Source organism: Hyla sarda, chromosome 5 (assembly GCF_029499605.1).
Source record: "Hyla sarda isolate aHylSar1 chromosome 5, aHylSar1.hap1, whole genome shotgun sequence".
NCBI classification, from domain to species: Eukaryota; Metazoa; Chordata; class Amphibia; order Anura; family Hylidae; genus Hyla; species Hyla sarda.
In genome coordinates, this window is record NC_079193.1 from 329,839,620 (window position 1) to 329,856,620 (window position 17,001).

At 39.7% G+C, this 17,001-nt stretch overlaps 1 protein-coding gene across 3 annotated transcripts in view; it reads left to right on the forward strand.

The window, feature by feature from the left end:
• Window positions 1-17,001, forward strand: part of VPS13B (vacuolar protein sorting 13 homolog B) — a 1,225,788-nt gene that overhangs the window by 621,344 nt on the left and 587,443 nt on the right. For all 3 annotated transcript variants that reach the window (XM_056522379.1, XM_056522375.1, XM_056522376.1), the window contains exon 24: window positions 4,065-4,285. In XM_056522379.1, coding sequence (XP_056378354.1) covers window positions 4,065-4,285 — 221 coding nt within the window. The remainder of the gene's footprint in view (window positions 1-4,064; window positions 4,286-17,001) is intronic.

Genomic DNA, 17,001 nt, shown 5'->3' on the forward strand with positions numbered 1-17,001 from the left:
GTTGCCTTTCTGTATTAGTCAGAGGAAAAAGAAAAAGTAATCTGTCTTCATTAGACAAAACCTTAGAGACCACTGTGTTTTAGATATATCACATGCAATTCTATTCTCTAATTACTTTGTTTTTCTTCTCTGAAGTAAATATTTGCTGAAATGTTATTACTGAATGTGTCTTTTTTTGACTATATGGTTATATAAACTCTTTTTGTAAGTATATGTAGCCTTGGTGCCCCTAAAATCTATGTATAACGTCATAAAATATGCTAGTCATGGGTGATGTGCCACTGTCTAAGGGGTTACTGGAAACCTCTATCCAAGTTCAGAGCTAACTCCTTTCATAATGCAGGTCTTAGTTCAGTTAAACCTAATATGTCACTCTTTCTTTAATGGAGTATTCTGTCAAATGATCTATTGTGATTTTGTATTTTGAGTATTTCTGAGGATGACACCCGTCTAGCTTATATTTACCCATATCCTTCTGACAGCAGTACTTTGTCCCATTTTACAGGTCTCCATGTAGATAAGCTATAAGCATAGATTTGGTTTGCTCATCTTATTGTAGAGCTCATGTGATTATTTTAATTTGCACTTTCATGGTCTATTCACACGTACAGTATTCTGTGCAGATTTGATTCGCAGGATTTTCTGCTGCAGATTTCAATGTAAACTGAACACAACTTGAACACATTAAATCTGTGCAGAATACTGTACGTGTGAATAGACCCTTAATGGGTAAATGTTGTCAAACAAGCCACTAACAAGGGATTATCCCAAGATTTAAACTTATCACGTATTCACAGGATAGGAAGTAAGTACCTTTTTAGTGAGGGTCCAACCACTTGAATCTCAATCCATTTCAAGAACAGGGGTCCCTTGTCCACTGAGTAAATGGAGAGACAGTGTGTATATTCAATGGCCCTTATTTACTAAGCGTGGAGTGTAGTTTGCTTTGTGGGTTTTAATTATCTACAAGTATTTTTCCACAGTATTTGCTAATGTTTCACTATGTTTTGCAGTTTTCCCAACATTTTACATTTTTTTACAACTGCTCTGAGCTTTGAGGTTTTCCAGAGTTCAAATCCACCACCTTTTCTTTGGAAACATTTTTTTGAAAATGATTTTTTGGGAAAATATCAGGGAAATCCATCCTTTTCCTGGAAGCCATGCTTCTTTTTTTTCTGAGTTAAATGGAGAGTTGGTCGGGCTTTTTAATTTTTTGTGCAAATTCTGATGCAGACGCAATTTTTGGCGCAATCTGCCAAATTCTGGCACCCAACCAAACCAAACAGGTTGGGTTTATATTAGTAAATCAGGGCCACTGACTAGTGCTTGAATAGTACAGTGCTTGAATATCTTTGGGAGTCCCATAGAGAGTGAATAGAATGGTAGCCGAGCATATGTGCTGCTGCTTTATTCACTTGGGCAATATAAGACCCTTGTTTTTTAGATTGGTGGGGGTTCCATCAGGGACATTACCTTCTGGTTTACACACATATTCACATATTTGTAGGTTTATAATAGTAGCTCCAAAAAATGCAAGTCAGTTAAAAGAGAAATATCATAGACTATTAATATCTCTTTTAAGGGTTGTAATATGGCTCCCTCACCCAGAGAACAAATGACATGCTTGCAGAGCCTTATCTTTGTGCTTAGTGCATAATATTACTACCATGCCTTACCTAGGCTTCTCCACATACTGTGCCTATGTATTCTGGAGCTGCATTTCCATGTAATTTGATTTTTAACACTTAAATAGATAGTAACCTTTCCACAAATTATGCATAAAATAATTGTACAAACAAATATAAGAAACTTCATAATATAACTTATCAGTGAAAAATGACATAATCCATGCTTAAAGTACACTATTCATTATCACTATGGGACTGCTTCACTATGTGAGCAAGATGATCCCATAGACCTACAATATGAAACAATCTCGCTAAGATTAAATGTTCTAAGCTTGCTGAGCTCCCAACTTTATCTAGTGATCGGTTGGAGCCGGAACACAAACATTTTTTTTATTACTATGCCCATTTAAAGTCAATTTCAAGACAGGTTAACTCACTGCAGAACAACACATGAGCTTTACGTATAGCAATGCAGTCAGCTGAAGAATTTTTTTTCTGGAAATGAATCCAATTGAATTTTTCAAAGAGTTTTTCTTTTACAATTTATTCATAAGGAGTTAAATTTTCTTTAATTGGTTCGGTGAATGTTATGGCTCTCTGATGAAACAGAAAAAAGTTCATTCTATAGTGGAAGGTTTATTTAAGTCAAATATTCACAGAATCAGTGCACATAGAAGGTGACTGTATGAATTGTAGGAGCGACACCTTTTTATAATTTTTATTTTCTTTCAGTCGCTTAAAATAAGCTTTGTAGCAAAAATATAGATTGTTTTTAGTGCATAAATATGCTTGTAATAAATTGAAAAGGGTGCGACACATAAGTTTCCATTAGTCAGACACTAGGAACTTTGTGACTTGAACTGAAACTGAAAAGACTTAATTTGGTAAATGTTCTAGTATAGTAATAGTAGACTCATTACTGGGCCCTTAAAGGGCCACTTAGACCACTCCAGTAGCTAAGTTTATTGGTTTAATTTTCAGACAAGAAGATCTTCCACAGATGTCAACAGCAGCAAATTTCTAATCCTGTTAGCTACCTGACTCCTGGGATTTGTCCAGCTCTTCACTAGTTATCTACCTAAATAATACCACTGATTTCTAGAGCAGATTTATTATCAGATCATTTCACCAGACAGTGATGGAGTTTGGCTGACAGTGTATAAATGGTGTTATGTAAGACCGTATTACATAAACCGAAGTCCTGGACAACAAAGAATTTTAACACATGACGGATTTTAGACATTTCACATAAGAACCTTAATAACATTAAGATTTCTCAGGAATTGCAGTTCAATGCCCTAATAACCAGCAGACATGTCATTAAAGATGTGACTAGAAACTTGAGTTTAATGGGTTCTAGCTCCTGTGGATTAAAAACATACAAAAAGAAAAAATTGGATATGTAAATTTATTGCATGTGAGATGTCAGAAGCCATGCATGTTACAGTGATCTACTTCTTATATGCTGATATAATTCCTTTCTCAGTGTGTGTTCATTTAAGAGAAGGTTTACATTTGCTTCTGTCAACCCATCTGTACACTATATGAGTTACAGACGTGGGCTAACAGATTATGGTGCAATAATAACAACTTAACTACTTCTAAACTTGAGTACCTTTGCAGAAACTGTAAAATATTGTGGATTCAAGTGTCAAGGGGGTGGAACTGAGCTGCTGAAGTGGAACTTTAACATGTCAACCCTGCCTCTTTAACACTTCAGCACAAAGTAAAAGTTAAACAGATTTGTAAATTACTTCTATTAAAAAATCTTAATCCTTCCAATACTTTTTATCTGCTGAATACTACAGAGGAAATTCTTTTCTTTTTGGAACACAGAGCTCTCTGCTGATATCATGACCACAGTGCTCTCTGCTGACCACCTTTAAAAACTGTCCAGAGTAGAAAACCCCATAGAAAACATATGCGGCTCTGGACGGTTCCTAAAATGGACAGAGATGTCAGCAGAGAGCACTGTGCTCGTGATGTCAGCAGAGAGCACTGTGTTCAAAAAAGAAAATAATTAATATCTAATGTTTTCATACCTCATCCAAGGCATTGAACTATTTCACTCTTTTCGGCTGCAGAGAGATTATTTTTCTTCCCCATATTGCTTGAAAATGGTTCTCTGCTTAATAATGTGAAACACCCCCCCTTAGTAGTTTTTCCTTAAATTGGGCTCACCTGGCAATCTAATTATCACAGGTGTGCAAGTTTGTTTTCAGTAATCAAAAGAGCCCTGAGACACAATGCCATCCATGAGTTACACTGAAAAACAAAATATTTAATCTTTGAGATAATTAAATAGAATTTGCATAATAATTTGGAACAGGGTGTAAATGAATCAAATACTTTAGTGTATAATTATTATAATTTAAGTGTATATACCGTAATTCTTCCTATTGTACTACCACTTCTTGTTTTTTTTTCTCCTACTAGGAGTTGCTTTTCCATGGACCATCAACCTCCACAACTTCAGTGTCTATACTCTTGTTGAGCATCAAGTCATACTCAACTTAGTAGAACCAATGGGCTGTACTTCTACCCTAGCAGTCACTTCTCATGCGCTGCCATCAGCTGGTCCTGAAGCCGGCCACTCATTTGTTGTCTGTCTGCATGTTGACTTGGAACCTTTGGAAATAAAATGCTCAAATCCACAGGTCAGTAAAAAAATAGTAATTTAGTTAAAATGTCAACTATATTTATATCTTAAATTATTTGTTTTTTGTTTTCTTTGGAGGGGTTTTTGAACAATTTTTCTTTATTATAATATAATATATAATACATAGTACTAACCAAAGAGAACCTGTTATTAGATGGATTATATTTAATGTATATCAGGTGGATTTTTTTTTTTACTTCACGCCTTAAGGATGCAGGGCGTATCCATACGCCCCCGTTTCAGAGTCCTTAACCCCTTAAGGACCAAGTACGTACTGGTACGTCCTGAGTCCTTTCCCTTTCTATAATCGTCATAGCGGGTCGGGCCCGGCCTCTAACAACGGCCGGGACCCGTGGCTAATAGCGCGCGCGGCAGTGATCGCGGTGCCGCGCGCTATTAACCCTTTAGACGCGGAAAGTGAAAGTGAAACCATGCCGGTTAGCTCAGGGAGCTGTTCGGGACTGCCGCGGCGAAATCGCGGCATCCCGAACAGCTGTTAGACACGAGGATTGTCTCCTACCTTGCCTCCTGGTGTCCGATCGCCGATGACTGCTCAGTGCCTGAGATCCAGGCATGAGCAGTCAAGCGGCAGAATCATCGATCACTGGTTTCCTATGAGAAACCAGTGATCAATATAAAAGATCAGTGTGTGCAGTGTTATAGTTCCCTATGGGAGCTATAACACTGCAAAAAGAAGTGAATAAAGATCATTTAACACCTCCCCTATTAAAAGTTTGAATTACCCCCCTTTTCCCATTTAAAAAAAAACCTGTGTAAATAAAAATAAACATGTGGTATCGTCGCGTGTGGAAATGTCCGAATGAGAAAAATATATCGTTAATTAAACCGCATGGTCAATGGCGTACGCGCAAAAAAATTCCAAAGTCCAAAATAGTGTATTTTTGGTCATGAAAAAATGAATAAAAAGTGATCAACAAGTCCGATCAATACAAAAATGGAACCGCTAAAAACTTCAGATCACGGCGCAAAAAATTACTCATACACGGTAAAATAAAAAAGTTATAGGGGTCAGAAAATGACAATTTTAAACGTATAAATTTTCCTGCATGTAGTTATGATTTTTTTTCAGAAGTACAACAAAATCAAACCAATAGAAGTAGGGTATCATTTTAATCGTATGGACCTACAAAATAGAGTGCGTAATTTTTACTGAAAAATTTACTGCGTAGAAACAGAAGCCCCCAAAAGTTACAAAATGGTGGGGTTTTTTTCAAATTTGTCTCACAATGATTTTTTTTCCATTTCGCCGTAGATTTTGGGTAAAATGACTGATGTCACTGCAAAGTAGAATTGGTGGCGCAAAAAATAAGCCATAATATGGATTTTTAGGTGCAAAATTGAAAGGGTTATGATTTTTTAAAGGTAAGGAGGAAAAAACGAAAGTGCAAAAATGGAAAAACCCCTGGTCCTTAAGGGGTTAAGGACTCAGGGCATATGGGTACGCCCTGCGTTCTTCCTGCCCCTGCCGGGCAGGGACTGGACTGGGATGCCTGCTGACATCGTTCAGCAGGCATCCCGACATATCGCCCAGGGGGTACCTGAGGTCCCCCCATATCGGCAATCGGTCAATCCGGATTCCGGGTCAATCGGGTCTCTGGTGACCCGGAAAAAAAGGGTGAACGGGGCTGTCCGAGACAGCCCCATTCACCCTTACCCAGCAGGAGTGAGGTGGCACGGGTGCCGCTCCACGATCACGTGATTGATCAGTCGGAACGACCGACCAATCACGACCCTGCTTGGGCAGGGATCGGGAAGTCGATCACGGCGACAATTGGGAACGGCGGGGTCTCCTACCTTTCCCTGGTCCGGCGGGGGTCCCCTCAGGAGCAGTGGTGGCGACAGGAGCAGCAGTGGCGACAGGAGCAGCAGGATCGGTGGCAGCAGTGGTAGCGGTCCGACGGCAGGATACAGCAGGAGGTGAGGCCTGTTCACCTCCTGCTGTTGCATAGCAACAACTCTCAGCATGCAAAGCCACAGGGCATGGTGGGAGTTGTAGTTTTGCAACAGCTGGAGTTCCAACTGCAACTCCCAGCATGCCCTTTGGTAGTATGTGCATGCTGGGGGTTGTAGTTATGCAACAGCTGTAGGCACATTTTTTTCTATGAAAAAGTGTGCATCCAGCTGTTGCATAACTACAACTCCCAACATGCACAGACAACCAAACGGCATGCTGGGAGTTTTAGCAGTGTGCCTCCAGCTGTTGCAAAACTACAACTCTCAGCATGCCTTTAGGCTGTCAATGCATGCTGATTGTTGCAGTTTTGCAACAGCTGGAGACACATTGGTTGCGAAACCAAGCTTGTTACCTAATTCAGGGTTTTGCAAACAGTGTGCCTCCATCTGTTGCAAAAATACAACTCCCAGCATGCACTGAGAGACTGTACATGCTGGGAGTTCTAGTTTTGCAACAGCTGGAGGCACACTGGTTGGGAAACACTGAGTTAAGTAACAAACTCTGTGTTTCGCAACCAATGTGCCTCCTGCTGTTGCATAACTAAAACTCCCAGCATGTATGGAAGGATAAAGATTTTTTAATAGAAGTAATTAACAAATCTGTTTAACTTTCTGGAGCCAGTTGATATATAAAAAAAAAGTTTTTTTCCTGGAATACCCCTTTAACACCCCACAGGAGTTTGACGAATTTTTATTAAAGTTGGATGTGAAAATGAAAAAAAACAAAAACTTTTTGTCTACACATTCTCTCACCAAAAGCTCAATGGTGCTCCTTCTCTTCTGAGCATTGTAATTTGCCCGCAGAGCACATATGGGGTATTTCCATACTCAGAAGAAATGGGGTTACAAATTTTGGTAGGCTTTTTCCCCAATTACTTCTTGTGAAAATGAAAAATTTGGGGTAACACCAGCATTTTTGTGAAAAAAATCAAATTTTTCATTTTCACATCCGACTTTAGCGGAAATTTGTCAAGCATCTGTGGGGTGTTAAGGCTCACTGTACCCCTTGTTACGTTCCTCAAGGGGTGTAGTTTCCAAAATAGTGACATGCTCCCCAAAAACCATTTCAGCAAAATTTGCTTTCCAAAAGCCAAATGTGACTACTTCATTTCTGAGCATTGTAGTGCGCCCGCAGTGCACTTGATGTCCACACATGGGGTATTTCCATACTCATAAGAGATGGGGTTACAAATTTTGGGGGGCATTTTCTCCTATAACCCCTTGTAAAAATGTTACATTTGGGAGAAAAACAGCATTTTAGTGGAAAAATAATATTTCATATTCACATCTGACTTTAACGAAAAGTCGTCAAACACCTGTGGGGTGTTAAGGCTCACTGGACCCCTTGTTACGTTCCTTGAGGGGTGTAGTTTCCAAAACCGTATGCCATGTTGTTGTTTTTTTGCTGTTCTTGCACCATAGGGGCTTCCTAAATGTGACATGCCCCCCCCAAAACCATTTCAGAAAAACTCACTCTCCAAAATCCCATTGTCGCTCCTTCCCTTCTGAGCCGTGTAGTGCATCCACAGAGCACTTGGCATCCACATATGAGGTATTTGCTTACTCAAGAGAAATTGGGTTACAGATTTTGGGGGGACTTTTTCTCCTTTTACCCCTTGTAAAATTTCAAAACTTCGGTCTACAAGAACACGTGACTGTAAAAAATTAAGATTTTGAATTTTCTCCTTCACTTTTCTGCTATTCCTGTGAAACACCTAAAGGATTAACACACACTTTCTGAATGTCATTTTGAATAATTTGGGGGGGTGCAGTTTTTATAATGGGGTCACTTATGGGGTATTTCTAATATGAAGACCCCTCAAATCGACTTCAAAACTGAACTGGTCCCTGAAAAATTAAGATTTTGAAAATTTTGTGAAAAATTGGAAAATTGCTGCTGAACTTTGAAGCCCTCTGATGTCTTCCAAAAGTAAAAACATGTCAACTTTATGATGCAAATATAAAGTAGACATATTGTATATGTGAATCGATATATAATTTATTTGGAATATCTATTTTCCTTTCAAGCAGAGAGTTTCAAATTTAGAAAAATGCAACATTTTCAAAATTTTCATCAAATTTGGGGATTTTTCAACAGGAAAGGATGCAAGTAATGATGAAAATTTACCACTATGTTAAAGTAGAATATATCATGAAAAAACTGTCTCGGAATCAGAGTAATCGATAAAAGCATCCCAGAGTTATTATTGCATAAAGTGACAATGGTCAGAATTGCAAAAAAAAAGGCTCAGTCCTTAAAGGACAACTGTAGTGCAAGACTTTTATATATTCCTGTGCCCGGGCCTCACAAATAAACAAAATAAACTTGAACTCACCTTCCTATGTTCCCCCGTTGGTCCGGTACAGGCCTCACGGTCCAGCGGTGCTAACCTCATCCAACTTCCTGGGCATAGGGATACCACAGAGCCGTCGGCGTATCACCGCCGGCACTGATGCCCCGCCCCGGTGATAGGATGTGAGCACTGTCATGTAAGGAGCTCTGGCCGGCTTCTTACATGACAGTGCTCTCAGCCTATCACCGGCCGGGGCAGGACATCGCTGCGGGCGGTGATACGCCGACGGCTCTGCAGCATCCCCGTCCCCAGGAAGTTGAATTAGGTTAACGCCGCTGGACCGTGTGGCCTGTACAAGACCAACGGGGGAACGTAGGAAGGTGAGTTAAAGTTTATTTTGTTTATTTTTGAGGCCCGGGCACAGGAATATATAAAAGTCTTGCACTACAGTTGTCCTTTAAGGTGAAAAAGGGCTCAGTCCTTAAGGGGTTAAAGTATACCTAGAGTATCATAGAGACATATAAATAGATTTTATCAGTCGGGATGTCTGATTGTATACACCCTAAGTGATCACTAGATTGTGCTGGTGCGTTCTCTCCCTGCTTTGTGCCATGTGACTAGGTTGGTCCCATAATGTAAGTCTTTGGTATCGTCCTGCTCACATAGACACAGAGAGGGAAGATATTTTGATATAACTTAGTACACATGTTACTTATATGTCAACTAAAATATAGTGGAGTTAAATCAACCCTAATCCACCCCATTTGCAAGGGTAGGGATTTTTGTCTGAAGTCCCATGCAAGTCTATAAGACTTCTGATACATCTTATCGCATTACATTCAGGCTGCATAGATTGCCTGGGACTTTTAAACATCCTGCTGAATGTTCAGCAGGCAAATGCAAAGAATAGTTAGTGCAGGGATGCAGAAAACTGGATATGAGGACAGTAACGTCATTGTTGCTTTTCCTTTCCTACAAGGTTTAGGTAGGAAGACTGGACAATACTGGGTACTCAGCTAGTGCTTTATAAAAACAAACAAAAAAAACTTTATTTAAGGTTCTCACAAATAACTCATATTGTGTTATACCTAGAAGGTGTGAAATAGGGAAAAGGTGTCGCATAGAAGGAATGCTGCAGTCTTTTGTGTCCTTTAAAATTATATGTGTGATTTGAAAATGCACAAGTGCCTGTCTCCTTAGGTTATGCAAGATAGGCAAAGATATTGAAATGTAGGCTGGGGATCTTGATGCTAATTCTAAACACAAGCCTTTCCATTCGTAGAGAATAAAGTAGCATCTGATCATCATGACCTAACATAGAAGTTGTGGTAACCCTGTCGGCACAAGATTGGAGTCTCTTCCTTTATTCCTCACCTTTATATACAACCCAGTTACTTATATCAATGTATATTATGTGTATCACTATAAAACAATGTATAAATTATGAGATGACTACAATTTTTTTGTAGAAGAGGTCAGTATAGGCCAACAAGAATAGCTGTCAAAGCACCAAGTTATTTTGACTGTCACATTTACAGGTAACTAAAGATTGACCATACATCTTCGATAGCTATGGGCCGAACACTTGTTCAACCAAGAGGCCTTGTCATATACATGCATTCTCAGTTTGGACTAGGATGCATGTTCTCAATAAAGATGATGAAATAAGACACTGCAATGCAGCTGTGGTGGCATTGTGTTGGAATTCAACATACCTGATATTTTCCTTCACCTCATCTATTGGAGGAGATTTGGAAGACTCCCATACGATAGTTGACCAGGCCTGTGGCTAATGTCAGGCTGATATACACTGCTCAAAAAAATAAAGGGAACACTAAGATAACACATCCTAGATCTGACTGAATGAACGAATCCTATGAAATACTTTAGTCTTTACATAGTTGAATGTGCTGACAACAAAATCACACAAAAATTATCAATGGAAATCAAATGTATCAACCCATGGAGGTCTGGATATGGAGTTACACTCAAAATCAAAGTGGGAAACCCCACTACAGGCTCATCCAACTTTGATGTAATGTCCTTAAATGAGGCTCAGTAGTGTGTGTGGCCTCCATGTGCCTGTATGACCTCCTTACAATTCCTTCTCCTTCTGATGAGGTGGCGGATGGTCTCCTGAGGGATGTCCTCCCAGACCAGGACTAAAGCAGCCGCCAACTGCTGAACAGTCTATGGTGCAATGTGGCGTTGGTGGATGGAGCGAGACATGATGTCCCATATGTGTTCAATCGGATTCAGGTCTGGGGAACAGGCGGGCCAGTCCATAGCATCAATGCCTTCTTCTTGCAGGAACTGCTGACACACTCCAGCCACATGAGGTCTAGCATTGTCTTGCATTAGGAGGAACCCAGGGCCAACCACACCAGCACATGGTCTCACAAAGGGTCTGAGAATATCATCTCGGTACCTAATGGCAGTCAGGCTACATGGCAAGCAAATGGAGGGCTGTGCGCCCCCCCCCCCAAAAAAAAAAAAAAAAAAACAAAGAAATGCCACCCCACACCATTACTGACCCACCACCAAACTGGTAATGCTGGAGGATGTTGCATTCAGCAGAACGTTCTCTGTCACGTCTGTCACATGTGCTCAGTGTAAACCTGCTTTCATCTGTGAAGAGCACAGGACACCAGTGGCAAATTTGCCAATCTTGGTGTTCTCTGGCAAATGCCAAACATCCTGCACGGTGTTGGGCTGTAAGCACAACCCCCACTTGTGGACGTTGGGCCCTCATACCACCCTCATGGAGTCAGTTTCTGACCGTTTGAGTGGACACATGCACATTTGTGGCCTGCTGGAGGTTGTTTTGCAGGGCTCTAGCAGTGCTCATCCTGCTCCTCCTTGCACAAACGCTGACGTAGCGGTGCTGCTGCTGGGTTGTTTCCCTCCTACGGCCTCCACCATATCTCCTGATGTACTGGCCTGTCTCCTGGTAGCACCTCCATGCTCTGGACACTACACTGACAGACACAGCAAACCTTCTTGCCACAGCTTGCATTGATGTGCCATCCTGGATGAGCTGCACTACCTGAACTACTTGTGTGGGTTGTACACTCCGTCTCATGCTACCACTAGAGTGAAAGCACCGCCAGCATTCAAAAGTAACCAAAACATCAGCTAGGAAGCATAAGGACTGAGCAGTGGTGTGTGGTCACCACCTGCAGAACCACTCCTTTATTGGGGGGGGTGTCTCGCTAATTGCCTATAATTTCCACCTGTTGTCTGTTCCATTTGCACAACAGCATGTGAAATTGATTGTCAGTTAATGTTGCTTTCTGAGTGGACAGTGCAGTTTCACAGAAGTGTCATTGACTTGGAGTTACATTGTGTTGTTTAAGTGTTCCCTTTATTTTGAGCAGTGTATATTGATGTATCTAGTAGTTATTACTTTTTTTTTAGTCGACCAAACTATTACATACCGTATAACTTCATGCAGAAGTTTTTATGGGAAACAATGTGCAACGTATCATACTGTATGCCGAGACAGTGTAAAACGTCAGTCTTCTCTTGAAGGTATATTGGGAGAGTTTCCCACCAAATATGACAAATGATGTGAACAGGCCCTTTGCCTGCATGATCTGTATGGAATAATCCTGTGTTGTTCAGCTGTGTTACATTATGTTTTGTTTATAGGGATTTGCTTCTGGATTGTTCTATTATCATTAAACAAACATAACTTTGTGTCAGTTCCTAGTAGGAAAGCAAATATTTAGTCCTATCTCCGATGAAATGTCTAATAACTGTAACTTCTTGTTATTAGTCCTTTACCTCCAAAACTGTAATGGCAAAATCCAGAACATTTCATACCTATTTAGTATAGTATTAAAGTTGTGGTAGCAATGGCAAGATTTGTGCATTTTGCATATTATTTTCTTTGATGTGTTTGTGGGTTTGTGTAACTCGAGCTCCTTCTAGCAGAGGCATCTTTGGGAAGAAATAAGTAGCAGATGTGCAGTTTTCACAGATCCTGACGCATGGCAGTGCTGACTTGTGGACGCACGTGCTAAAGAACAATAAAAATTCCTTCAGTCGGGTTCTCACCCTTGTGCTTTTTTCACGCTACATGAAGTTCTGATCGGAAGGCGGCAGCAGTTAAGAGTGTCTGGAATACATCACAGCAAAGTGGAGTGGAAAGGTGCTTAGGGACACAGAATGTGACCTGAGTTTGCTTCTTGTTTGTGTTCCTTATAAATGGCAGCGTGTGTGGGTTTAGTTTTGAAGCCTGCCCTCTGTTACGATGATGGCCTTCATTCAGGCCTTTTCATGATCCCTTTGAGTAGTGAAAAGTTGGCGTGATAGGAGAATTCTACATGAGAATCTAGTTTTGTTTTAGAATCCAGACTTTTGTTTTTTTGATATATATATATATATATATCATCCCCTAATGTTTTTGTAGGAGGTTGCTCTGGTTAAGGCAATTTTACATGTTTTTAAGGGGTACTCCACTGGAAAAAAAAAAAAATTTTTAATCAACTGGTGCCAGAAAGTTAAACAAATTACTCCTGTTAAAAAATCTTAATTCTTCCAGTACTTATCAGCTGCTGTATGATCCACAGGAAGTTCTTTTCTTTTTGAATTTCCTTTCTGCCTGACCACAGTGCTCTCTGCTGCCACCTCTGTCCATTTTAGGAACTATCCTTAATAGGCGCAAATCCCCATATAAAACCTATCCTGCTCTGGACAGTTCCTGGCATAGACAGAGGTGTCAGAAGAGAGTACTGTGGTCAGACAGAAAGGAAATTCAAAAACAATAGAACTTCCTATGGATCGTACAGCAGCTGATAAGTACTGGAAGGGTTAATATTTTTTTTAATAGAAGTGATTTACAAATCTGTTTAACTTTCTGGCACCAGTTGATTTAAAAAAAAGTTTTCCAGTGGAGTACCCCTTTAATTGTACTGTGTCTTTTTGTATCCATGTATTTTTGTATATCATTTGCAAATAAAGAATAATATTTTTATACAGAATGTCGTTGTTACTGATAGGTGTGCACTGCACTTTAGTATATCCACATTTCTGCTTTTGTTTGTCTCCACCCCTAAACATCTTATCCCCTATCTAAATTTAGGAGATAAGATTTCTGATCTCGAGGGTCTGGCCGCTGGGACCCCCCACAATCTCTGGCGTGGCACCCTAGTCATCCGGTACACGGAGCGAACTTGCGATCAGACATCTTATCCCCTAACCTTTGGATAGGGTATACGATGTCTAGGGGCAGAGTACTCCTTTAAGGGTGAAAATACATGATTTAATTGGTTAACGGATGGCCGCAAACACTACCTCTCTAAAATGCTGCTGTTAACCCGCGTTTTTTAATACTTGCCCGTTTTAGCTATTTAGCAATTAGAGTTTAATTGTTAAAATGGCAAGCATGAAAAAACTGGTTAAAGGCAGCAACCGACTGCTTATGGCCAAACATAACAGCATTACAATGCAACCAGATTGTGTTTTTTCACCTAAAAATTTAAAAAGTAGCAGTAAATATAACTCTTTGCATTGTTGCATTGCAGTTATTTCAGTTGTATATTTTTATGATGTTTTTTTTTTCTGAAGATATTGGGTTGTTTTTTGTCTTATTTTTTTTGAATTGATAAATATTATTTGTTGATGTTGAAAATGCCAATATTTTTCTAGGATAACAATCACCACAAAATCTATTGAAAAGGCAAACACTATAAGCAGTTCTAAGTCCCAGTCAAGTATAGAATTGCAAACAAAATGTTGTCAAAAGAAAGTCAATATCTCGTTTTTAAGAACATTCTGAGAACTAACCTCGGTATAATCTAACTGGAGCAGTATGTGTCCAGACAGGTCGTTTTCATCCATTGAAACCTTATCAGCACAGAATAACTATGCTCAGGCTGATGCTAAAAAGAAAAAAAGGCTAAACTTGACTTTTTCGCTCCCTCAACCACCAATATCATGGAGCTCCAGTTCTGCTGAGCACTACTTGAGCATTGCTGGACTCTAAAGCATCAAACAGAGTAGCATTGTGCTTCTTGTTATTTTTTTCACCTAGTAATTAGTCATTTGTTATTTATATCAGACAACCCCTTGAAAATACTGGTATACCCTATATAAAACTATGAAATAAGTAAGATTACAGTCGATGAAACGAAAATCGTTTGCTCTCCTGTGAAAAAAAAGAGTCCTTAGAACGCATTATTAACCTATGGAAATCCCTATTTAGATGCCTTTCACTCCTTTTTTGAGAACTGTACTCAAAATACAATCAACGAGAGTTCCAGGCGCACACACCATCTGAATGTAGGGAATACACTGCACTAAGTAGGTAAGAGATAACCACCAACATTGATGGGTTATCATAATAATAATCATTCATCTCTGTACTCTCAATCTCCAGATTATGTGACAGAACCCAATTAAATCAATGCTTTATAAGTGGCCTTCTTCAGTTTTTATGATATGCAGTTTTTTTTTCCATGAAGCAATATGTAAGTCTCCATATACTAGCTGGGTCTCTTTGTTGAGAACAGTCCCTTCCTCTATCCAGACTCCTGTAGTATTATTTTGATTTCAAGCGTTTACCACCAAAGTACCACAGATTTATCTGTCTACAAAATAAAAGTTCTCTTAGTTGTGGTTTAATCTTACTTTATGAAGACATTGCTAGATGATTCAGATACATGTCTCCCCAGACTTGAATCTTTTTTGTGTCTTGTATTATAATACGTGGACATGCAGTAAGGACAAGCAGTAAATTTAAGAGTATCATTGTAACATTTTGGCACATCAGAGTTGTAAGAATGAGCTCTGGGAACTCAGAAGTGGTCAACACACAGAGGTATTGAGTGTCTTACAATATATCTTGGTCTGCAGTCAGCTTGACTGCAGCTGGGTGACCTGTTCAGCACTATGGAGTGTATTGTGTGTCTCATTTATAGGAAAGATGTTCCCTAAAATGTGCCCCTTGTGACTTGAAGCAGTTCAACATTCAAGGTAATAAAATATTTGCAAATATGATACACATGCATTTTTTTAATAAAGAAAACAAAATTGGAAAAATTAAGTTCTGTTTTATACCGAGATTTTAAAGTTCCTCCAACCCCTGTAGAAGACAATGCATATCACAAGTTATCTATTATTCTTATTGTAAAGAACTATGCAGGCTATAGGGTGTGGGCTCCTTTTTGCCTTTTGTTAAACTTAAACTAAATATCTGTCTTTTAACACATCTCTTATAGTTTATGCAATCTGTGCATATTTTATTTATTTATGTTTATAGAAATCAGATGAGTTTTTTTTACATACGGAGTGCCAAATCCTATATATATATATATATATATATATATATATATATATATATATATATATTCCCTATCCAAAGGATAGGGATTAAGATGTCTGATAGAGAGGGATCTAGTCGGGTGGACCCCTACAATCTCCAGGCCTGCGCCGCAGCTTGGGGCTTCCGTGTTTGTGACATCACGCCATACCCCCTCTATTCATGTCTACAATAGTGGTTGTGACGGCTAGTACACAGCCGTCACGTCTCCTCTGATAGACATTAATGGGGGTGGTGACTGCTGTGGTCGCCCGTCATCCGGCACGGTTATCATTAAAGGGGAGTGCCCTCAATGTGCTGTTATAGATTCGAGCTATTCCCCACCCTCTAGGGTGCCCAGCTATTTCTCATTCTCTGTATTTCAGGACTACAGCTGAGCTGTATTCCAGCAGTGTACACTGCCGATCACCGTACAATACATTACATAGTTTTCTCTATTGTGCCCTGACATAGTGTTTATTAAAAGTGTACTGAGCATGCTGGCTTGTAGGACTTACTGATGCACTAGCTTTGCAACGCGCTATGAGCAGAATGGAAATAAACATCAACAGCAAAGTAGTGTTACACTAAGCACTGCTGAGATGGAAGGGAAGCATTGATATCCCCTATCATAAACTGTGCAGATACCCTGGACACTCAGATTACAGGTAACATAACCCATGCTCTCCCTCTCTCATGCACCTAGCAGTGGCAAAGCACTGTCCCCATTTTCTGTGTTCTGTCCTGGTCTGTCTGTTACTGGAGGTAAATGTTCCCTAACAGGCAGTAGTAGGAAAGAGAGACTCCTAGTGGTCAAGATTTTAGACCAGATTTTTGGGTAAAAAAAATGTTTACAAATATGTTAGGAATTACTTAGTATCAAACAACTTATCTTTATTTAAAAGCTTACCATTTAAGCTAGCTATACATTTTAGATAGCTGTTTGCCAACACCTATCTCTCCTGATATTTTTATGGACATACCCATTCAGCTTGGCTGAGCACTTCTTTATTCTGAATGTAGAAAAGCAGCTGCCAGACACTTCCCCCATACATTCCCTCCAGTTCTCACCCTCAACATCTGCCACCAAGGATGAGTCGGGAGGCTCTATACACAATTAGATGATTGGCTAAAATTAGCAGG